This window comes from Narcine bancroftii, chromosome 1 (genome assembly GCF_036971445.1).
Source record: "Narcine bancroftii isolate sNarBan1 chromosome 1, sNarBan1.hap1, whole genome shotgun sequence".
NCBI classification, from domain to species: Eukaryota; Metazoa; Chordata; class Chondrichthyes; order Torpediniformes; family Narcinidae; genus Narcine; species Narcine bancroftii.
The window spans coordinates 37,160,568-37,186,315 of record NC_091469.1 but is presented as its reverse complement, the minus strand read 5'-3'; the positions used below and the strand labels follow the sequence as shown (position 1 = coordinate 37,186,315).

Below are 25,748 nucleotides of genomic sequence, written 5' to 3'. Positions count from 1 at the left end.
TGTTTAATAACAAAAATATTATCTATTTTTTTTCCAATAATTCACAATAATCCTATTAATTTTGGATGTTGCTGGATATTGCAATGAACTCAGAGAGCAGTTAAGAGCCAACCACCTTGCTGGGTCTGGACTCACAAGTAGGCCAGACCAGGTAATGATGGCAGTTTTCTTTCCCCAAATCATATTATTGATCAACACATGGATGTGTACAACAATCTGCAGTTTCATGAATTTTAACTATTTTTTAAAAACTTTGATTTATATTCTCCTTCTGCTGTGATGGATTCAAACATATACTTCAGTCTGCTGGTCTGGTTTCTTAACCATTATGCTGCCATGGCCCTTTTCTTTATCAATATTCTGGGTAGCTTATCAGTGAGAATAAAACTACCCCAAGTTGTTATACAATCCATATAAAATTCATATCTATTACAGAGGTCATTATTATTCTCTGTGTGGTGGAAGTTGCACCAATTTTAGTGAGAATTATGTTTCCATGATGGCTCTTTTTCTGATGGTTATGATTCATGAACGAGCCTAACAACCTAATAACAACCTAAGTGAACTAATGATAATGGCAGAATAATATAGACAATATTTTAATTACTATATGGTTTGCAAAGTAAAGAAGTATATGAATATTTACAGCAAAACCTCCAGTATCTCGTCCCTATGGGGATTGGTAGATGACAGATAAGTGAATTTGCCAATTGCTTGAGACTGCATGGATTGGTGAACTGACCACTAGAGGCACCAATTTTAAACATTTGTATTGTATTTTCCACAATTTTTTTTGCCAGTTGCTTAAGGGTGCCCTTTGATTGAATTCCAGATAACAGGGATTTTGCTAGATTTGGTTCAACTAAAATGTATTTGTCTGCATTTTTTCTTCTAATTACATTTTCAGTTTTATTCTTCAGTTTTGACAAATAAAAACTACTTCTGATCCTTCATTTCTCATTCCTGTCTTCAGTCATGATCAGGCAGCTGACTAGGAATCTAAAAGTTACATGGTGTTTTATCTACTAAAATAGATTAGTGAAATATATCAAACATTTGAATGGTGGTTTCTTGAATCCTAATTTTAAGTTTGAACATTAAATATTGAATGAGATAGTGGACCAGAATACGTTGACATATGGTGGTTCCATAGCAGAAATACCAGCAGTGTAATATAGGCTTCCCATATCTTATCCCTGCAGCACAGACCTTACTAAAGTCCATGTAGACAAAATTCACAGCCTATCCTTCTTCAACCTTCCTGGTAACCTCCTCAAAATACTCTATAAGATTGGTTAAACACAAACTACTACACACATAACCATGTTGACTATCCCTAATGAGTTCCTAGCTATCCAAATACTTGTATATCAATCTCTTTGAAAACCTTCCCATAATTTACCTACTACTGGTGTCAGAGTCACTAGCTTATAATTTCTAGGGTAACTTTTGCAGCTTTTTAAAAAAAAAACAGAATAACATGAGCTATCCTTCAATCCTCTGGCACCTCACCCATGGCTAAGGACATTTTGAATATTTCTGCCAGAGCCCTTGCAAAATCTACATTACCTTTCCTTATTCTGAGGGAATATCTTGACAGGCCCTGGGGATTTATTCATCCGTATTTGTTTTAAGACAGCAAGCACCTCCTCCTCTTTAATCTATATAGGTTCCATTACCTCACTGCTTGTTTTCCTTACTTCACTTGATTCTGTGTCAGTTTCCTGAGTGAATATTGATGAAAAAAACATTTAAGAACTCCTCCATTTCTTTTGGCTCCATACATAGCAGACCACTCTCATCTTTGAGGGGACCAATTTTATCCCTTACTATCCTCTTGCTCTTAATATATCTGTAGAAACCCTTAGGATTTTCCTTCATATTTTCTGCCAAAGCCTTCTTTTAGCCTTCCTGATTTATTTCTTGAGGTTTCTCTTGCATTTTTCATACTCCTCAAGTACCTCATTTGCTCCACCTTGCCTATACCTGCTATACACCTCTCTCTTCTTCTAAACTAGATCCCCAATGTCTGTCAAAAACTAAGGTTTCCTATGGCTGCTAACTTTGTGTTTAATCCTGACAGTATAAACAAACTCTGTACTTTCAAAATTTCACTTTTGAAGATCTTCTTCACATTCTTGCCTGAAAACAACTTATCCCAATCCACACATACTAGATCCTTTCTAATTTCCTCAAAATTGGCCTTTCTCCAATCTCAACCAGAGGCCCAGACCTATCCTTCTCCATAATTAACTTGAAACTAGTGGCATTACGATCACTGGACCCAAAATGTTCCCCTACATATACTTCTGTCACCTGTCCTGTCTCATTCCCTAATAGGAGATCCAGTATTGCACTCTCTCTAGTTGGTACCTCTCTCTCTCAAGCCATCCAGCTCTTTTACAGTATGGGAGTCCCAGTCAATATGTGGAAAGTTAAAATCTCCTACTATCACAAACTTATGTTTCCTGCAGTTGTCTGCTATTTCTCAAAATTATTTGCTCCTTCAATTCTCATTGACTAATGGGCTGTCTATAATGTAACCCCATGAGTGTGGCCATACCTTTCCCGTTCCTCATCTCCACCTATATAGCCTTAGTAGATGAACCCTCTTGGTCTGTCCTGCCTAAGCGTAGCTGTGATATTTTCCCCAACGAGCAATGTCACTCATCTCCCTTCTATCCCTTTCCATTCTATTGCATCTGAAGCAATGGAAGCCCAGAACATTAAGCTGCCAGTCCTGCACTTCATGCAACCAAGTTTCACTAATGGTCACAATGGCATATTTCCACATGCCAATCCATGCTTGAAACTCATCTGCATTTCCTACAATACTCCTTGCATTGAAATAGATGCATCTTAAAAAATTTCCACCATATACAACCTGTTGACTTCTGATGTTACATGTAACATGTAATTTTCACATCACCCTCTATCTGCTCTGGGATTCCCCAGCAAATCTAATTTAAACCCCCTTGAGTATCACTAGCAGACCTTCCCACAAGAATATTAGTTCCCTCTCTGGTTGAGATGCAAACCGTCCCATCAGAAAAGGTCCCACCTTCCCTGGAAGCGAACCCAATGATCCAAAAACCTGAAGCCCTCCCAACTGCACCATCTCTTTAGGCACATGTTAAGCTGCATTATTCTCATATTTCTAACCTCACTGGCATGTGGCACAAGTAGTAATCCTGAGATCACAATCCTGGATGTCCTGTCCTTCAACATAACTACCTGAACTCTCCTTGAAGACCTCCTCACCCTTTTTACCCACACCATTTGTCCCTACATGGAATGTGATATCTGGTTGCTCATCCTCCCTCCTAAGAATGCTGTGAACTCATTCTGAGATATCTTGGACTCTGGTACCAGGGAGGCAATATACAAATGTGGATTCTCAATCCTTTCTACAAAACTTCTTATCTGTCCCCCAACTTTGAATCCATTATCACTCAGCTTGCCTCTTCACCTCACTTCCCTTCTTAGTCAAAGGACCAGACTGCATTCCAGAAACTTGATCACCATGTCTTGTCCCTGGCAAGTTCCCCACCCCAACATTATCCAAAATGCTATAATTGTTTTGAGGGGAAATGACCACAGAGGTGCCCTGTACTGACTGCCTTTTCCCTTTCCCTCTCGTGACTGTCACCCATTTACCCTTCTCCTGCCTCCAAGGTGTGATAGCATCCCTGTAACTGCCATATGATCCAGAGTTCATCCAACTCCAGATCTAATTCCTTAGCTCTATTTGTCAGGGGCTGTAGCTGGATGTACTTCTCGCAAATGAAGTCATCAGAGATTACTGCTGGCTTCCCTGATGACCCATTCTGCAAGGGGACCATCATTGCCTTTTAACTGTTGAATTCAATTGCCCAATCAGCTGCTATCTTGCTGAGTCTATTTTCAACCCCTTTATCTTCATCTGTTGAGCTTGATTGCCCAATATCTATTTTAAAAACTTATTTTGATATTTGATTTTATGATTTAAGTATTGTTGAACTTTTCCCAGAAGTCTCTTAACATCCCTGACACCCCAAAATCTTCCTACCAACTACAAGGCACTAATTCAGAGTGTGAAGGAATGCTCTTTAACTGCCAGGTTGAGAGCGGTAGTCACAAAGCTCATCAGCATCCAGGCAAAGCACCCTATTTGATTAGGACACAATCCACCATTCACTAAGCACACATTCAATGCCCAGTGGTAGATTCTCAAGCTGTCCACACCCACTCTTTGAGCCAGCTGCTGCATCATTTGTGTTTGGGACTGTGGTTCCAAATTGGGCTCACTAGCTACACAGAACTCATGGAAGTGAACTGATAGCAAGTCGTCTCAATCTCTAGTAAATGACTAATAAGAAGCTACCTTTTTAATTCAGATTATGGAAGGTCAATGTTGCTAGATCAACAGTAGCACCTTTGGTAATGTTGTCTGGAGATTTCACCATTGGAAGTCTTTGACCTTCGACGTCACTCACAGCTTTGATGACTGTAATGGTTGCATGTGATGTTTAATACTTTTTAAATGTCATGGTCAGCTAACATGATTAAAACTGAAGTAAATAATTTAATTCATCTTTTTGAAGCAGATCTGCTATTTCCTTAACATTCTCAGCCATCTTTTGATGCAGAGGATTTTGCTACTTACAAAAGCTTTTTGTTGTTTCATTATTGCATTTCCTGTGATAATAAAAAAGATAATTTATCCGATGATTTACTAAGATTTTATGTTGCACTGAGTGAACCAGCAAGTGTTTGAAATTTTACAGGTCCACTAGATGGTGCATTTCACCACAATTCAAATACAGAAATACTCCAAATCAACAAGCATGATCCAGGGATTCTTTCTGAATGTTTGGCAAATGGTTGGCACCATCTATCCAATCGATCACTGAGATGTCAGAATTATTTCTATAGCTGGACCTCATCTATAGATGCTAACTTTATTTTCCTCTGCTTGTTTACCTTCAGGATACTGAACTGCCAATGAACCCGCGTTAATTTGCTAACTTCATGTCATACCCAACCCCTTGTTTCTGTCAATCCTGGTAGTATTCACATCAAAGAGCACAACTGAATTCAACATTACAAAATTATGACCGTTTTAATTGTAGTAATTAAAGCCACATCCAAACAAATCTTCTTTTCACACCATATTTTTCTCATAGGTGGGAGACAAAAACTAGTACTCTGTGTCTGATCTCACCAGTGTTTTGTTATACCATGATGTCCCAACTTTTATATTCCATGTCCTGACTTCTACATCCCACACTGCCTTCTTCACCAACATATCCACCTGTGTTGCAACTTTCAGGGAAGTAGTGTCTTGAAGTCCAAGCTTCCTCTGTTCAGCAGCATTAACTGCATATTTCCCAGAGGTAGAGTTTCTGAGGATCACTTCGGTCTTTTTCTCCTTTATAGCTTTTCTTTTCTCTGTTGCAGCCATCGTTTGTCTTGCTGTTATCCGGCTACTGTGGGAAATATATCTTGAAGGGCTTGTAGCCCTTTGGTGGTTGTTGCATAGCAAGCCATTAACAGCCAAATGAAGTTAAATATATTTATCTGGGCAGCAAGCAACAATAAGCATTTGGGTGGAAGCCATGCTTGTTCTTCAGCACACTTGCTTACAACCAATATTGCAATCTTTTTAGAGTGAGGTAATGTTTAGCTAACTTCTAGAAAAATGTTTTCCAAAGCAAAACTGCAAAGAAAATAGGCAGATGGCAATATACAGATGTAATATACAGATGATCCTATTCATTTGATGCTGAGTGAAAAATTGGGCCATTGGGCTTTCATTCCAATTGTACCTTTTAATGTTCTCTGTTTGGTTGAAGATTTATTGAGCTGTGCTCTATAATCTTTGCAGATGCCTCACAATTTTAAATGTATTTTAAAAATTTTAAATTAATTTAGATAACTTTCCCTTCTGGCCCATGAGTTTGTGCTGCCCAACTACACCCGTGTGAAAAGGGAAGAAAACCAGAGAACACAGGAAGATCCCACACGGATATGGGGAGAACATACCAACTCCTAACAACAGCTCCAGAATTGAATCCTGGGTCGCTGACACTGAAATAGTGTTGTGCTAGCTGAGCCACTCTGCAGATTGTGATCCATATACATTGTTACAAATAAAGCTCTTCTGAGTATCTCAAGCTACTAATAAATTAATTGATGAAATCTTTATATGAATTTCTGAGTTTACTGAATTTTAATCTTATTTTTTAGCAGGGTCTAATGTTTTGTGGAAGTTAACCAGCAAAATAGGGGCTCAGTGGAAGAGGTTGGGTAACTTTACTTATTGTCCTTCAGGTCACCAACGAACCTCCAAAAGGACTTCGTGCTAACATCCGGCGAACTTTCACAGAGATTGCTCCTACTTTCTTTGAGGAGCATGTCTTGGGAAGGAAGTGGAGGAGGCTTATTTTTGGTATTTGTTTCTTTCATGCTGTGATTCAGGTAAGTCTCGTTCGTAAACTGTCAGCTGATCTCTGCCTCTAGGGGATGACACTGAACACGTGTACTTTGGTGGTTGGGCCTTGTTTGTTCATATGTTAAATCATATGGAAGCTCTAACTGGATGACCTGAGGCTATGGCATCAATCCTTTTGTATATACTGCTCATCTATTTGCTCATGGTTTTGAAGCTCAAGTTCACGTATCATTCGATTGTACCAGTACAATCCTACAAAAACAGTAATCTTTGGTTCACAAGTTCAAACACATAGACATAACAAACATACAGTCGTGTACAATACATGCATACATTTAAAATAAATATTATTTATAAATTAAGAGTCTCAGTGAGTTGTTTTAGCAGTTCAGACTTATTATTTTATCAACAAATGCATTCTTTCATATATTGTGCTAACTGAATCATATGCCCACATAGTTTGGGCTATGTGTGACTGTATTAGAAACCTGATATAACCCTGTATTGTCCCCTGGAACTCTTGCAAAATAAATCACCTGCAGCAGGTGAAGAAGCTGCTTGTCAGGGTTGGTGTTGGTCAAACAGATGATGTGCGCTGAACCTTGGGGTGTGATTATTGCTGGTCCATGTGTTGTCAGGCCCTGCATTCTACAGTCTCTTTCATCATCTCCTGTTAGATATAATGGAAGTTACTGTGTTCTCTCCAGGCTGGGGAAAGTTGTGGAACCAAACTCAGAGAGGTGGATATCTGGATCTGTCGGGATCCCCGTTTCTCTTCACCAAGAATAATTTGTTTTCTTTTTCTCAGTTCTGATGGTCTTCATCCTGCATCATTAAATGTTTTTCTTTCCATAGATGCTGCCTGACCTGCTCATTATTTCAAGCATTTTTTTTGTTTTATTTTAATTTCATCACATGTTTTTTTTTAATTTCATTGTTACATAGCCTCCTGATCTGAAATAGTGATGTATTGATATAGGAAAGGAAGAAGTTTGGTCCATTGGGTTGGAACATCTGTTATGAATTCAGTGATGGTGATTGTGAATGTGCTCTTCTCAATTTAAACCTCTACTGTCAAGAAGGGAAAATACCTTGGGATGCGCTTGTTTATATTACTGGTAAGCCTTAAACATTTATATCACTCAAGTTGCATCTTAAGATGAAGATCTGCAAATATCAGATTAAATGTTTTCATTCAGACAGGGTTACCAACTACCTTCTTCAAACAAAAAGAACCAGAAACTGCTAGAAAATTCAACAAGTTTATTAGCAACTGTGAAGAGAGAAATTATTTATTGTTTCACTGAAAACTGGTCCTTTATCAGAACCATTGAAGGTTCCAATCAGCAGGCATCAACCTGTTTAGTCTATTTCACACTTCAGAGATGCTGCTTGACTTGAATGATTTTCCAGTATTTTCTGGTTTGCCTCAAATTTATAGCATCTGCAGTACATTATTTAATTTATAATTTTCACAAAAATGAATGGCATGTCCATACATCAAAATTGATAAGAAGTAAATGTATTTGGAACGGCATTTTTTAGCAATTAGATAAATGTTTGCTTGTTCACAAAGATGATGATACAATACATAATTGAAAAATTACACATTACAAGGACCTGCATTGTAGATCTAATACAGTTCTGTATATTGTATTTATCTTTCATCCAATTGAGATTATTTCCCTGGCAAGATTCAACAGAAACATTGGTACAAGTAGATTTGGCATTGGATTTAGTTCATGTATTGATTATGAGGTTAAGAAGGCAATGGTTGTTGGGATTACTTTGAAGTTTGCAATATTTTTACTTTTTAATTATGCTCATTATTATCCCAAAAGGAGACTTTAAGTCCCTCCTGAACATATCGCTATTGAAAGAGAAGAAGACAACATAAAATTTAATGAACAGAAAATTCTGGAATAACTCAGGAGGTCTGGCAGTATCTGTGGAAAGTAAAAGTTGGCGTTTAAGGCCTAAGTTCTTCAGGAGCACAGAAAATCAAGCAAATGTCTGAATAAAAAGTTGGGGAGAAGGGAAGGGAGTGGAGCGCAGGCTAATAGGCAGGAATTAATAGGTGGATGTTGTTGTTTTTGTTCATCTTTCGTAGTCGAAAATGACCATGACTTCAAAATCAAATGGGAGATTGGTGGCTGTGGGTCTGGAAGTAACTGGTGGGATATGAGTGGGTGGTGTTGTCGTGGCAGTAGGTGCTGCTCAGGCCTTGCACACAGCATGCTTTTGTTGCACCTCGGTGATGTGCCTGACTTCAGCTGCATGGGCTCCTGTGGTGATCTTGCTGCGCCAAGCTGGACGGTCGAGGGCATGTGTCTCCCACATGTTTATGTTGACACCCAGGCCTTTGAAGGATGCTTTGAGGCCGTCTTTGTAACGTGTCTTCTGCCTCCAGACTGAGCGCTTGCCCTGACACAGTTCTCCATAATAGGTGGATACAGATGGCAGGGTAGAAGAGAAAAAAGCTGAGAAGTGATGGGAGGGAGAGGGAAGAGACTAAGAAAGAACTACCTGATAGGAGAAAGAAGAGATGGTGGTTGGGAGCAGGAATAAGGGAGACAGAGGAAAGAGGGAAAGAGAGAGAGAGTCCAGGGGAAGGATTAATGGAAATTGGAGAAGTTGATATTGATTGCCATCTGGTTGGAGATTGCTGAGACAAAATATATGGTGTTGTTCCTCCAATTTGTAGATGTATGAGGCCATGGATAAACATGATAATGTGTATACACACACACACACACATACACACACACACACACACACACACACACACACACACACCATCACACACACACACCATCACACACACCATCACACACACACCATCACACACACACACCATCACACACACACACCATCACACACACACACCATCACACACACACACCATCACACACACACCATCACACACACACCATCACACACACACACCATCACACATACACATCATCATACACACACACACACACACACACACACACACACACACACACACACACACACACACACACACACACACACACACACACACAATGCTTCTGATTCTCTTTCCACAGATGGTGCCTGAGGTGCTTGGTTTTTCCAGTTTTCTGTTTTCTCTAGTTATTTTCTATATTTTTGTGTTATGAGTTGGTAATGGTAAATTGTCTTGCCAAGTAGGTACCATTAACAACTCATTGCAGGAACAATAATCTTAATGTTCTGCTAACTGCTGCCATTGTATTGTTTTGAGTAATTCCCATTTTTCCCTATATCCCTCCCCCAACTTCTCTCCCACTGAAAGCTAGCACTCTGATCAGTGTTGCAGGACTGAAATATTATCTGCTTCTCTTTCCACTGATGCTGCCTGATTCGTTTTCAACGTCTTTTCCTGTTTTTGTTTCATATTTGCATCATCCCTTTTTTTAAAAATTAACTTTGGTTATGCTGTCTTCACACCATTCAGGTTCACCCATAGGCACCTGCGATAGATGAGTTGATTTACGAGAATCAGCTGGAAAGAAAAGGAACATGCAACATTTGGAACCTGCACCTGTCTGTTATTCAGAGCAAGGAGAGAAAAGGCTGCACGTGTGTGTGGCCTCACGCCTTGTGTGCAAACAGTTGTGTCACAAAATCTGCCATATTCTGGCATCAGGGAATTTAAAGGCCTATGGATCTAATTCACTAAAATTTTTTTTCACAAATAAAATGTATTACGCTTAACATTCTAATATCTAATTGCTTTCATTTCCCTGAATAGGTGAGATTACTTATGGAGGTCGGGTTACAGATGCTTGGGACCAACGATGCCTACGTATTATTTTAAAGCGATTTTTTTCACCCAGTATTTTGGCAGATGAATATAAGTATTCATCATCAGGCAAGTAATGGTGTATCTGAACTTGAAGGGGACTAATATCCTTGCAGGAAGGTATGCTAGTCCTATTCTGGAGAGGGGGTGTGGTATGGTGGGGTGTTGTTAAACTATGGGGGATGAAACCAGAGTGCCAGAACAGATAATGGAATGAAGGAGGAAAGAGATGATGTGAAGACTGCAGGTAAAGTACAAAATCAAAGTTGTACATGGTGGAAATGTTTTAAGGTAAATCTATTTCAATGCAAAAGAAAATATCACAGCTGTGCTCAGACAGGACAGATCAGAGGACTCGTCGACTGAAGCTATATGGGTGGAGCTGAGGAACAGGAACAGTATGACCACATTAATGGGGTTGTATTATAGACTCCCCAATAGTTAGCGAGAATTGGAGTAGCAAATCTATGGCAGACAGCTGCAGGAAATATAAAATTGAGATCATAGGAGATTTTAACTTTCCACATATTGACTGGGACTCCCATACCATAAAAAGCCTTTTCTAAATCATTATATAGAGGTACCAACTAGAGAGAATACAATACTAGATCTCCTCTGAGGGAACAAGACAGGACATGTGACCAAAGTATGTGAATGGGAGCATTTTGGGTCCAGAGATCATATTGCCATTAATTTCAAGTTAATTATGGAGAAGGATAGATCTGGTCCTTGGGTTGAGATTCTAATGTGGAGAAAAGCTAATTTTGAGTATATGAGAAAGAATCTAGGAAGTGTAGATTGGGATAAGTTGTTTTCTGGCAAGGATGTGTTTGGTAAGTGGAAGGCCTTCAAAGGTAAGATTTTGAGAGTGCACTTAAGTCCTTGAGTAACATTTCATTCAACGTTGTTTTTCTCATTTATGGGGGAATAAAAATACCACTCCACACTTTGTTGTTCTTTGGGTTTGAATTGAATGCTAGAAGATACTGCCTCCTACAATTTTTGCTTTTCAAACATTTATTCCTTAATTTATCCCTGTTGTAATGAGTACTAAATGTGCATCCCTTCTGACTGTCGCCACAAAAACAGAGAAAAAGTGTTATGTTAGAAACAAAATTATGTGTTAAAGAGTTTTGACAATGGACAGCGAGCTGTGAATATTGTAAATGCTTTCAGTCTGCAACCAACAACTGTACGAAGAATTTGCAGCAATATTGAAAAGATTAAATCTAGTGCTCAGAGTAATACCTTTAACTACTGCAAGAATAATGGAAAAAATTGAAAAACTTTTGAATATCTGGATGGAAGACATGCATCAGAGCAACTCTCCATTCTTGCTAGTGATCGTATAAATGAATGCTTTAAGTTTATTTGAAGAACTAAAGAAATAACAAGGTTCTAGTGCTGAAAGTGAAAGTGAAACCTTCATGGAAAGTCACCATTGGTTTGAGCATTTTAAGAATCGCTCAAAAGGTATGGCCATTTTCACTGAGAAAGATCCTCAAAAAGAAGTGCAAATAGGATGATCTTGTTCTTTCTTTGGCTTGGTTTCGTGGACGAAGATTTATGGAGGCTGCAGGCTCGTTTGTGGCTGACAAGTCCGATGCAGGACAGGCAGACACGGTTGCAGTGGTTGCAAGGGAAAATTGGTTGGTTGGGGTTGGGTGTTGGGTTTTTCCTCCTTTGTCTTTTGTCAGTGAGGTGGGCTCTGCGGTCTTCTTCAAAGGAGGTTGCTGCCCGCCGAACTGTGAGGCGCCAAGATGCATGGTTTGAGGCGATATCAGCCCACTGGCGGTGGTCATGGTGGGTAAATTGTGATAGTGGTGGTCTAGTTGAAGAGCCCAGAGTCCAATGTTAAAACTAAACAAAAATGTCTAAAACAGGGCCAAGACCAATCTTTTAAAAACACCCAACATTGACTTTAAGCCCACACAATCTGCAAAACCTCAATTTTCTGTTAACAGTCTTCATCGTGTTAAGGGAGCATCAAAGGATTTTGCCTGCTTTTGTAACCATATGTAAAGTACCAGTATTTCAATTCTTTTCATTTCCTAGTAGGTCACAGTGTGCTTGTGATGCATCCCATGGTATATATCTCTGCCCTTGTGACCCATAAGATAGATTAACATCTTCATTTTCATGAGATCTAATTTATTTGTTGAATCAATACACAGCATGAATTCTTCCTTTTACTGTCTACATTCTTTAAAAAAAAACATTTGCCTGAAAATCCAGTGATTTGGACAGCGTGATCCATTCCAAAGTGCATTATCACATTGAATTGCTTAATTTGCTGTCTCTGAGCCCGCATCCTTATGTTATTTCAATTAGGAGGGATCTGCCAAGCATTCAGACTTCACATTTACAGTTTCATCATTTATCACTTCTGGCATGATTTCCTGTTATGTTTCATCTCGAAGATGCTGGAAAATAGTCAACAATTCAATCACACAGATATTTTATAAAATTAGAATTCAGAGAGTGACAATTCTTGCTGTGGCTTTCTTCCACAGAGACAGTTACCTCTTGGAATTTTGTGTAAATGTTTTGATTTTTTTTCACCATGGTTGCTGAGGGATGAAATATTAATCACAGGTTAACTTTTTGTTTTGGTTGTTCAGTATCTTTATCATATCACTGAAGTTGGATGATGGGGTTCCCTTTGAACTTTTGCTGGAAAAGTGGAAATCCTTACTGCTGACCAGCTAGAATTTTGTTGGCAGAGATAAGTCTCATATCCTGGCCAACTATTATATTGCTTCATCATTTGAGAGATCCTGTCATTTATAGCTGTACAACTATTTATTTCTATCTAATACAAATGTTCAATATCCTGCATTTCAGGAATTTATTACAGTCCTGAGGTAGACAGCTTGCTGGGATTTAGAGAGTACATTGAAGGTCTTCCCCTAATTGATGATCCAGAAATATTTGGAATGCATGAAAATGCTAATTTAGTTTTTCAGGTTTGTATTAAAATCAATGAAATAAGGTCAGTAATATTGCATAATGAAAATTTTAAAATAAGCCATGAAAGGACTGCATTTGTCAAGGTGATGTCATGCTGCCAATTCAAATTGCAGCTATTTGATCCATATTGTCATTTTATTGAGATTGATGAGTAGTCTTATTTTCTCACGATTGATAAATGTTCTTGTTTATTAGATATTTTGCATGATTTATTACATTTTTGCTTCATGAGTATTTGCATTATTCAAGTTTAAACATACCAGTGGGACTTGCTTAAAGATTTATCAAAATGGCCTTGCAACCAAAATGGGAATTAAAGTAAAATGCTTGACCTAAAATATAATTCTTATCAGCTTACAACAGAGTATGAGTTATCAGTCATTATAATTGTCAATTATAATCAGTGAGCCATACAGCACAGAAACAGGCTCATTGGTTCATTATGATCCTTACGGTCAAATATACCCATCCCTTCCAATCCCAACTATCCAGCATTTGTTCCATAACTTCTATGTCTAGATATTACTTAAATTTTATGAGAGTCCTGGCTCCAAAACAGTACATACATTCACATTTCTGCTAATGTAAGATATTTTTCAATCTCACGATGGACAAAATATTTTTACAGTTGTCATGGGATCATTAAATTCTCCAAATGGCTCAAAGATTGTTTATTCATAAAGCTGAAATTGAATTAATTGATTAAATTAATTTTTTTGAATATTTTATTTTAATTTTTCCAAGACTCATAAAGAACATTATTACATACATCATATAAATATTATTTTTAAATTTCAGTTTCATTTGATTGCCCACCCCCTTCCCAACTGCTAACATAATAAAAAATGTCTGAGCAAGTCTTAACTAATTAGTCTATATTTTAATCTTCAGGAATTCAACACTATTAAGCTAACTACATTATTAAACCTTTTTGGGGAAGTTAATTATATCCTTAAGCCAGTATGATTCAAATAAGGTTGCCATATTTTAACAAACATGACATATTTCCTTCTAAGATGATGTTATCTTTTCCAGGGGCACAACTTTGCATTTCTATATTTCAGAAAATAATAAGTAAGGGGGAGTCAGACTTTCATGTAACCGCTATACTTTTCCTGGCTACCGCGAGTGCAATCCTCACGAACTGTATTTGGTATTTTGTGGCAATAACCATAAGATTGCTAAATAAATCCAGTCCAGGTTCCAATGGAAAATCCACTTTTATAATTTTTGTCAAAATTTCTGCCAAGACATACCAAAAGGATCTTAGCTGGTTTGATTAAATTAATCCTTTGTAAATAATAGAGTTGATTGTTTTCCTGATAAAGCTTGAAAAAAGGTATACTTGGGTTTTTGCTTTTTATCATTACCGGAAGATCTGCGAACCTAAATATTAACTTGCTCACAGCTGTGATGACATTCACATAGATAGTTTGACAATATTCACTTTATATATGAAGAATACTCATAGGAAACAAGTTCCAACAATCTTGAAAATCCCTGGAATCTCTCATTATGAGAGAATGAAGAAAATTCAGCAGAAATTTAGCAAATAAAACATCCAGAGTATGTTTAAGACAATTGCATGCACATAGGATTTGCTTTATTCAAAGTTTATTTCTGTTTGCTTGATAAATTCTTTACATTCTAGAAGACAGTGAATTAAATCTAATTTAAACTTTAAAATTTTTAACAAATTTAAATAATCAAGGAAAGGGAAACAGTTAAATGCACCTTGAAAAGCAAAATTAGACAACCAAAAATATAAAATCCAGGACTTTATATAACAAGTCATTGAACACAAAAAAGGAATCAATAAATTAATGTTAGATTAGATTTTCTCATTCATTTAAAGGTATTAATTGAGGACCACATTCATATGTGTCTGCATCAGGTTGTGCATGGAACCAAAGTATGAGGGTACCAAGTGTGACAATGTGCTGAGGAATCTACCTGTCTCAGATATTGCAAAGGATGGATCTGGCACTATTGCCACAAAATGTCCCTAAGTTAAAGCTGTCCTTCATGGAAAAGATTTTCTAGCAAACACTTTTGACTACAAGTCCATCAGACAGTGAACATCTGGCAGTCACTGAGAGATGAGAACCTGTTGGTCACAGTGGGTGATTCCCTGAGCAGACTATCCAGGTTATCTGGTGGAATGCCTCATTGCCAATGCACATGAACAAGCACTAGGACTTTGCCTGTACAATGGGAACATCATCCATAATGCACATTGCCTTGAGATGATCACAGTGGAGTGGAGACAGTCACCCACCTCTTTGCAGAATGAAGATTTGCTAAGAGTGCATGGAGAAGGATGCAAGGGACCTTGTCATGGTTCATCCCCAGCAGCTGATTTACAGGCTGCACATGGGGACGTATGCAGAGATAATCATCCAAAACTGCTGTAAGACCAGGAACATGGGGAAAGATGCCCTTTGGTCTGCTTGAAACTTGTTGGTCTTTCAGCACATGGAGATGTCAGTGAGGGAATGCTGCCAACTGGCACATTCCAGGCTGCAGGAGAGTGTGGTGAGGGGCAAACTGAGGCATGGTGCAGCCAACAGCAGGGTGCTGTGGAGAAGGACCACAGTCTAGAGTCCTTCTATCACTGGGCATTGAGGGGCTGAGACTGAGGGGAAGTTACAAGGTGCCCCAGTGGTGGTAATGCTGCTAAATAGAAAATGAATGGATCAATGCGCAGTAATGGAAATGTATGAATATGATACTAAGGCTGTGAAGAGAGTTTAAACAGTTTTCTTTTTGTAAAAAAAAAATAAATCCAATATATAAAAATGGATTTTCTGGAAAAACTGCAAGATGAATTTACTATGAGAGTCTAAGGGATGAAGGGACATTGAATGATGTAAGACTTGGAAACAGTCATCTGATGTTCCCTGTATTTGTAGATATGCGAGTGAAGCATTTAAAGTTTTAATTGGACTGTAAAGGTATGTAATTATTGAACTTGCTCTTTCATTAGCAAATTGGCAACAGGTGATGATATTAAAAGTATAGAATGGTTAGGAAACAAGTCTAACATAAATTGCTGGTTTGCAAATTGGACGTATTAGGATGACTAGCTTTTGGAACTGAATCAGTTATTGTTGAAAAGGAAATTTAATAAACAAAAATACATAGAAAAGTTCAAAATTAATTAGGTACTTGGGATATTTAGTTCTGACAAGGTGGTAGCATTGGAATAAAGACTAAATAACTGTCTTATTTAATATAATTTCTAATTTTATTATTTTGTTTAACTTTTTCAGCTGTCTTTAAATTTGTGTTGCTGTCCTCAAAATAAAACACATTTTTCTTGCATAAAATAGCAATTGATTCCAGTTAAATTATTTTTTTAATGGAAATCCAGATAATTCTGAGTGGAAGTATTTAAGGGTTGTTTTGGTGTCTGTTCTTCATCCCTCTTACTCCAGCGCAAGGAAACCAACAGCATGATATTGACAGTTCTTGAAGTACAGCCCAATGTTATTGTACGTGGAGCTGGCAAAAGCAGCGATGAGATTGTTAATGAATTAGCTGATTCGATTCTATCAAAACTTCCAGGTAAACACATAAATATTTTTGTAGAACCTGATCAATTAGCCACCATAAATATTTTTCTGGAAATATTAGTGAATATATTCAGTCTTTTGGGTGATTTTGAACATTGTTCCTTATATATTTGAATTTTATGAATAGCCTTTTAATTTTGAAGACATAATAGCACTGTTTCACTAATATGGGCATTGCTGTCAAAGACTTTATTTATGTCCCTTTCCTAACATTTCTGTGAAGCAGGCGGTGAATTGCATCATTGAATCGTTTGGTCCATGAGATACGGTACTTGTATGGCACTGTTAAATATGGCATTCCAGGAATTTAAGTGTTGAAAAAATAGTAATATATTTTCAAAGCATGGTGTTTAATTTGACATGCCTTTTGTCAGTGAGGTAGGCTCTGCGGTCTTCTTCAAAGGAGGTTGCTGCCCGCCAAACTGTGAGGCGCCAAGATGCACGGTTTGAGGCGATATCAGCCCACTGGCGGTGGTCAATGTGGCAGGCACCAAGAGATTTCTTTAGGCAGTCCTTGTACCTTTTCTTTGGTGCACCTCTGTCACGTACAATGTTTTTATATATATATATTTGTATGTGTGTGTGTATATATATATATGTGTGTGTGTATAATATATAGATATATATATAAAATATAAAAAATAGGTTTAATTAAACTTAATCACATAACAGTTCTCACTTAACTCTGATCTTACTTAACTCTTAAGTTTAAATCCCATTATATGTGAATGAAATTGTATTACTGTGCATGTGCGCGCATATGTGTGTGTGTGTGTGTGTGTGCGTGTGCGTGCATGCGTATATATTAGTCTAAAAAGTAATTTTTAAGGCCCAGTATTTTAAAGTCGTGTTGAACCTGAAGGTCTATTAAATTGTAGTTCAGAAGTAATTATGAAACATCAAGTTCTTTTAAATTGTTTCTTAAAGCAGTGAAGAAATGTTTGTTAATACTGACTTAGTCCTTATACTGTTCAAAGTCACAAATCTTGTTGAGCTTTTTTTTCAGTAAGAGATTTATTCTTAAACTCTCACACTGATGATCTTCAACTCCCTCTTAGCCTAAATGTTCTGGAGTTTCTTTCCCTTATGAGGCTGCTCCCTTTATCTTCAAAAGAGCAGCTGAGAAATGGTTTCCCTTTTGAACTCCACTTATTTCTGGAGTTCTCTTTTGTTAGAAGTCACATGCCAGCACCTATTTAACTCCTTGTTTCACAAGGGTCTAACACCAGTGTTCCAGCTACTGTGATATAGTGCAGACTAGTATCTCCCTCTTTCTAGAGATTATTGTTTTACTCTTCTGTTTCCAGGATAGTTCCTATGATAAGGATATATAGTACAGAACAATATCTCCCTTTCTTTCTAGATTTACTGTTTTTCCCCTGTGTGTGCCACAGGATTTTGACTTCTTGACTCCTGTAGTCTTCTTTCTCCTGCATCTCTTCCCATGTGACCTGACATCACACAGCTTCAGTCTGTTTGGAAAAACATCTCCTGTTTCAACATTTGATTTTGCAAAGTCTGGCACCTGTCACTCAAATGGATCTGGAGTTTGCAGCACTGCCAACACAAGGCTGAATATATCCAATATTGTTCCCTTAAAACACACATTGTCCTGACATCCACGGTGATCCATATTAATTCCATTACTGGCTTGTCTGCTATACTTGGTGTTTCCAAACTAACATCTTCACAAGATAAGGTAAAGGAATGGAAGCAGGCCATTCGGCCCATCAAATCTCTCTTGTTCTTGTTCTCTCTTAGTGTTTTAGTGCTTGTCAAATGTGCTGTGGTGTGTGGACCCCATAACCAAGCCCACTACATAACATAAGATGTATAATTCTGTTAACTTCAAATAATATCAAGACATCTGTTACAATACACACACACACACACACACACACACACACACACATATATGTACACACATATATCTATTAGTGTGAATATATACGTGTGTGTGTGTATATGTATGTTTGTGTACCATATATGATAGCATTTAAGACACATGGGCATATTGGATCCCCCTCCCCCCATTTTAGCAGGAGTTTTTATGAAAAATCTGTTTTAGAGTATTTATGGGTAAGTTTATGAACGGGTTCCTCCTGCAAGGCCCCTTGTAGATAACACTTGTGTGTGTGCGCCTTCACTCGCCTCAATGAAAACCCTCTAGCCTTGCATGGCCAAATTGCTGAAGCTTTCTCGCACACAAGCAACAGCAACAACACATACTCCTGCTCACTGAGGGTCAAGCTGCTGTCCCCCATTGTGAAAATGCCGATTGATTGACAGGCATGCCATGACCCATGGGCGTGTGATGGTGGGATGGAGAGAGGCCAGTCTCCAGGGCAACAGGCAAGGTCCATCGTTATGGGGAGTAGGCGATCGAAGGGAGCGCTGTGTCTCAGTGATCAGGCGTCATGCTGATCCTTTGTTCAATGAGCACAGCTCCCCCCCCCAACCTGAGCAAATTTAATGAGGTGTGGGGTGAGTGGCAGTTGAGTGAGTGGCCTGTTGAGCTTGACCTGCAATTTTTTTTATCCACAATTTTCTCCTTTGTCTTGTCCACATTGAGACTCAGGTTGTTATTCATAGGAAGTAAGAACAGGAGTAGGCCAAAAATGGCCCATCGAGCCTGCTCCACCATTCAATACGATCATGGCTGATCTAATTTATGACCTAACTCCACCTATCTGCCTTCTCCCCATATCCCCTAATTCCTCTATCATGTAAAAATTTATCTAACCGAATTTTAAATATGTTTAATGAGGCAGCCTCAACCACTTCCCTGGTGAGAGAATTCCAAACATTTACTACTCTCTGGGAAAAACTATTTTTCCTCATCTCTGTCCTAAATCTACTCCTCCGAATCTTGAGACTGTGTCCTCTCATTTTAGTTTCCCCGGCCAGCTCAAAAAACCTTCCTACATCTATCCTATCCATACCCTTCATAATCCTATATGTTTCTATAAGATCTCCTCTCATTCTTCTGAACTCGAGCAAATACAATCCTAGATGATTTAATCTTTCATCATAAATCAACCCCTTCATCCCAGGGATCAACCTAGTAAACCTCCTCTGGACCGTCTCCAAAGCCAGTATATCCTTCCTCAAATATGGAGATCAGAACTGGACACAGTACTCCAGGTGTGGTCTCACCAGTACCTTATACAGTTGCAACATTACCTCCCTACTCCTGAATTCAATTCCTCTAGCGATGAAGGCCAACATTCCATTTGCCTTCTTAATAACCTGTTGCACATACAACCTAACTTTTTGCGATTCATGCACAAGCACTCCCAAGTCCCTCTACACAACAGCATGCTGTAGTTTTTCACCTTTTAAATAATATTCAGCTCTTTTATTTTTCTTGCCAAAGTGGATAACCTCACACTTACTAACATTGTAATCCATCTGCCAGACCTTTGCCCATTCATCCAGCTTAACTATATCCCTCTGCAGACTCTCCACATCCTCATTACAATTTGCTCTTCCACTCAATTTGGTGTCATCCGCAAACTTGGCTACACCACATTTTGTCCCCTCCTCCAAGTCATCAATGTAAATGATGAACAGTTGTGGGCCTACCACCGACCCCTGTGGCACCCCACTTACCACTCTCTGCCAACCTGAAAAACTCCCATTTATCCCGACTCTCTGCCTCCTGTCAGACAACCAATTTTCAATCCAGGCCAATATATTTCCCCAGACTCCACTTTCCTGTAACTTACTGAGAAGTCTCTTGTGCGGCACCTGATCAAACGCTTTCTGGAAATCCAAATATACAACATCAACCTGTTCCCCTCTATCCACCACACCCATTATATCCTCAAAGAATCCTAACAAGTTTGTCAAACAAGATCTTCCCTTTCTAAAACCATGCTGCGTCTGCCTGATTGAACCCTTACGTTCCAAAAGTTTCACTATTTCATCTTTAATGACGGCTTCAAGCATTTTTCCAACCACAGATGTCAAGCTAATTGGCCGATAATTTCCAGTCTTCTGCCTACATCCCTTCTTAAAAAGTGGCGTGACATTTGCTGTCTTCTGGTCTGCCGGGACCTGCCCAGAATCCAAGGAATTTTGGTATATGACCACCAATGCATCAACTATAACTTCTGCCATTTCCTTCAGAACCTTTGGATGCATATCATCAGGACCAGGTGATTTGTCTGGCTTTAGTCCCATTAGTTTCTCCATCACTACTTCCTTTGTAACAACTATTTTATCAAGGCCCTCCCCAACATTCGCATCCTTAACTCCACACTTGGGCATGCTGGATGTGTCTTCCACCGTGAAGACTGACACAAAATATTTGTTTAATGCCTCGGCCATTTCCTCATTTTTTTGCTACCAGTTTTCCTTTCTCATCCTCCAAGGGTCCTATGTTAACTCTGGCCACCCTCTTCCGTTTTATATATTTATAAAATTTTTTGCTTTCTGTTTTTTATATTTTGTGCCAATTTACTTTCATAATCCTTTTTCCCATTTCTTATTACCCGCTTTGTAACCCCTTGTTGTCTCTTAAAGTTTTCCCAATCTTCCAGTTTCCCACTGCTCTTTGCAGCTTTGTACACCTGCGCCTTCAATTTTATACTCTCCTTTATTTCCTTTGTTAACCAGGGTTGATTTTTTCCTCCCTTGCTGCCCTTTTTCCTGACTGGAATGTATTTTTGTTGAGCATTACAAAATATTTCTTTGAAAATCTTCCACTGTTCCTCAACTGTTGCATCAATTAGCCTGTGCTCCCAGTCCACTCTGCCCAATTCTTCCCTCATCCTATGGTAGTCACCCCTGTTTAAGCATAATATATTAGTTTTAGATCTAACTATTTCCCCTTCCATCTGAATGAGAAATTCAATCATACTATGATCGCTATTTCCCAGATGGCCTCTGACTATTACATCATTTACTCTACCTCTCATTGCACAACACTAGATCCAGGAGAGCATTTTCTCTTGTGGGTTCCTTAACATGCTGCTCAAGAAAGCTATCGCAGATGCATTCGATGAAGTCCTCTTCCAGACTCCCACGACCAACTTGATTTTCCCAATCTATATGGAATTTAAAGTCCCCCATGACTACTGCTGTATCATTATTACATGCCTCACTTATCTCTCTATTTATTTCCTGTGCCACTAAACTATTGTTATATGGTGGGCGATAGATAACACCCACCAATAATTTTTTCCCTTTGTTATTCTTTATCTCTACCCAAATGGACTCAACATTATGCTCTTTAGATCTTATATCATTCCTCACTACTGCCTGGAGCTCATCTTTGATCAAGAGTGCAACTCCACCTCCCTTACCATCCTGTCTATCTCTTTGCACCACCTGATACCCTTGAAAGTTTAATTCCCATTTAGGGTCACCTTGTAGCCATGTTTCCGTGATGGCTGCCAAATCATAGACATGGGTACCGATTTGCGCCTCAAGTTCACTAACCTTATTTCTAATACTGCGGGCATTCAGATAAAGTGCCCTTATGCTCTTTGTCCTTTTAATATCTAGTGACTTCTGTAAACTTTTCTTTTGATTTTTCTGCCCACTATTTTTCTTTGTAATTTTCTTAACACTATCATTGACCCAAAAACTCACTGCACCATCTGATTTTTTACTTTCTCCTCCCAACATTACTTTTCCTATGTTACTTTATCTTTATCTTCCCTACCCTTTTTCCTATCACTCTGGCTCCCATACCCCTGTCAAATTAGTTTAAACCTTGCCCCAATGCTGTACCAAACATACTTGCCAAAATGTTGACACCTTTTGGATTTATGTGCAACCCGTCTCTCTTGTAAAAATCATGCCTTCCCCAAAAGAGATCCCAATGATCCAAGAATCCAAATCTTTGCCTTGTACACCAGCATCTCAGCCACACGTTCATTTTCCTTATCCTTACATTCTTTTCATCACTTGCATTTGGAACAGGTAGTAATCCTGAGATCACCACCCTAGTGTTCCTGTCTTTCAGCTTTCGTCCCAGCTCACTGTAATCCCTTTTCATTACCTCCTCCCTTTTCTTGTCAATGTCATTTGTACCCACATGTACCAAGACATCAGGCTGCTCTCCCTCTCCTCTCAGAATATTTTGGACCCGATTTGTGATATCTCGTACCCTTGCACCAGGGAAGCAGCACACCATGCGGGTATACTTATCTGGCTCACAGAACCTCCTGTCTGTACCCCTGACAATGGAGTCCCCAATAACTACTGCATTTCTCCTTTTCTTTTGCACCACTCTGCCAGGCTCATTGCCATTGACCTGGTGCCCGTGGGCATCTTCTGTCCAGTCATGTCCCTCAACAGAATACAACACAACATAACTGCTGCTGAGTGGGATAGTCGCTGGTGTGCTCTCCGTTTCTCTTGCTTTTTTCTTTCCCCCCCCCACCCCTCCGACGGTTTCCCACTTACCTGACACGGGTTCTAGAGTATTTATCGCCCTGAAAGTTGAGTCGATTAACTCCTCACTCTCCCTTACAAGCCGCAGGTCATCAATCTGCAACTCCATATCCCTAATTCTCGCACCATATAATGAGCTGCTCAAGCTCCTTTCTGTAAGTGATTCATCATTGTTGCCAATGAAGCTAATTACTCTTGTATGATCTGCAAGTTTGATGATTTTGTTACAAAGGAATCTGAGTGCAGTTGTGAATCAGCAGCATGAACAATAGCAGGTCAAGCACAAAGCCCTTTTGTTTTGCTTCAACCTGGAATGACTGTGGTCTTGTGATCAATAAGTCCAGAATCCATTTTCAGAGATGGGTATTGACACCCAGCAAGGATAGTTTATCCACCAGCCACTGAGGTATGATCCTGTTGAACACTGAGCTTAAGTCAATGAACAACAGCCTGGCATATGAGGCATTGTTCTCTTGGTGGGTCAGGATGGAGTGGAGGCTCAAGGCTATAAACATTATCCATTGACTGGTATGACAGTAGGAAAACTGGAACAGATCCAATATCACTGAAAGGTACAAATTGATGTGTTCCATTACTCGTTACTCAAAGCACTTTCTGATTGTAGAGGTCAGTGCCACTGGGTGGTAGTTGTTTAGACTAGTTGCCATCACTCGCTTGGGCATCGAACGAATCCCATTTGCCTGTGCTTGGCCCCTATTTCTCTAAGCATTTCTTATCCATCTACCTGTCTAAAAGCCTTTTGATCATAATGATTATTCCCACTACTATCATTTCCTCGAGTAGCTCATTCTATAAACCCACCAACTTCTGTCTAAAGAAGGTGCCCCTCAGGCCCTTTTCACTTTAAATCTATACTCCCCAGTTTTTGATTGACCTACTTCTAGAGAAAAAAAGGAGTGATTGTTTATCTTCTCTATGCCCCTTACAATTTTATAAACCTTTATAATGTTCTCCCTTAGCCTTCTATGCTTCAGGGAGAACAGTCCCAGGCTATTCAACCTCTCCTTATAATTTTAGACTCTAGTCCTGGAAACTCTTACATGATCTTTTCTAATACCTGGGTGACCAAAATACTGCAGATCACTCCAAATGCAGTCTCACCAATGAGTTGTGAGAAGGACTCAAGTGCCTTTATATGGGCAGATTGAGCTGGTAAAGAAGGCAAGTAGTACATGCTCAAAGAAAGGGTGAGGTTATGCACTTTAGTGGGCAGGGGATGAAAGGCTGCAGGGGAGATGAAGAAGGAGAGAACTCTGAGAAGGTCCATTATCATATAGAGGCCAAAAGGGATTGAATAGGATAATGGTTCTTGGAGAGAAGGTGAAAGTTTGTTGATCGCAGCACTGCGATCTTTGAACACTGTTGAAGGAGATAAGTGAGAATAGAGCTCAGAGGGGAAAGAATAATACCAATTATGAGAAACAAGACACAACAATAGCTGAAATTCTGAAGCAGAAGGAGAATACTGGGAATATTCAACAAGCCAGGCAACAGCTGTTGAAAGAGAAATATGCAAAAAGAATAAACTTGTCTAATGCTGTTTATATTGAGTTGATTAAATCTTGAGATGTGGATGTTTTACTGGAATTCAGAACAACAAGAGGTGATCATGAGATATACAAGATTATGAGAGTTATTAACAAAACCGGAGTTATTTCCTCCTTTTGATGAATTGTCTCAATATAATGGGTCTGTCTTTTTTGATTGGAACAAAAAGTATTTTTTTTATTGCTGTGTTGTGAACTTGCTGCCAACAGTGTTCAAAATTGGCTCTAAAGTCTCAGAATGAACTTGATTACTTTTTCTCCAAATGTTTATTTCAGGAAATCTTGACATTGAAGTTGCAACTGAATCACTATTTATTAAAGATAAAAAAGGACGCTTGAATTCATTGACTACGGTTCTCGGACAAGAAATTGATCGTTTTAATAGGCTCACGGTCGTGCTAAAAGTGAGAAATAATGCATTCAGTACTCTTCCTACTTTGTCATTTTGTGTGAAATTAAGTTCACCTTTTTGCGATAGTCATGTTGATTATACCTTCCTCATGGTATCTTTTCTTTAATTTGGTTGTTGGAGTCTTCATTAATTTTACTAAATTTGTTGTGATTGTAAAATATATCTAGATATATATCTATACATATATATATCGATATATATCTATATATATCTATATATAGATATATCTATATATATCTAAATATAGATATATCTATAGATATAGATCTATAGATCTATATCTATATCTATAGATATAGATATATAGATCTATAGATATATTCACAAATGGGCAGCAACAAATACTATTAACACTCAATAATGAAATAAGTTTTGATATAAGGAATACATAAAGGCAGGATTTTATGTGGTCAATTCCAATGTTTTAGTAAAAGTATTCAGGATGTAAAGGAGGGATATAAGCATGCTGAAAGTCTTGGGCAGCAAAGTAACCTCAGCCAACCATTGATACAGTTTGTTGTATTATTCATCACTCAAGGTTGTTTGAAAGGAACATCAAGGAGCCTGGGAATTTTTG

The 25,748-nt window shown here is 38.6% G+C and overlaps 1 protein-coding gene across 9 annotated transcripts in view; it reads left to right on the top strand.

The window, feature by feature from the left end:
* The window catches only part of dnah6 (dynein, axonemal, heavy chain 6), a 362,044-nt gene that overhangs the window by 310,133 nt on the left and 26,163 nt on the right, over window positions 1–25,748 (top strand). For 8 of the 9 annotated variants that reach the window (XM_069923917.1, XM_069923897.1, XM_069923911.1 and 5 more), the window contains 6 exons: window positions 6,313–6,459; window positions 7,413–7,551; window positions 10,191–10,310; window positions 13,086–13,207; window positions 16,649–16,778; window positions 25,036–25,163. In XM_069923917.1, coding sequence (XP_069780018.1) covers window positions 6,313–6,459; window positions 7,413–7,551; window positions 10,191–10,310; window positions 13,086–13,207; window positions 16,649–16,778; window positions 25,036–25,163 — 786 coding nt within the window. Of the gene's footprint in view, window positions 1–5,913; window positions 6,102–6,312; window positions 6,460–7,412; window positions 7,552–10,190; window positions 10,311–13,085; window positions 13,208–16,648; window positions 16,779–25,035; window positions 25,164–25,748 lie in introns of those variants that run through there. The other variant, XM_069923933.1, reaches the window with a different exon arrangement.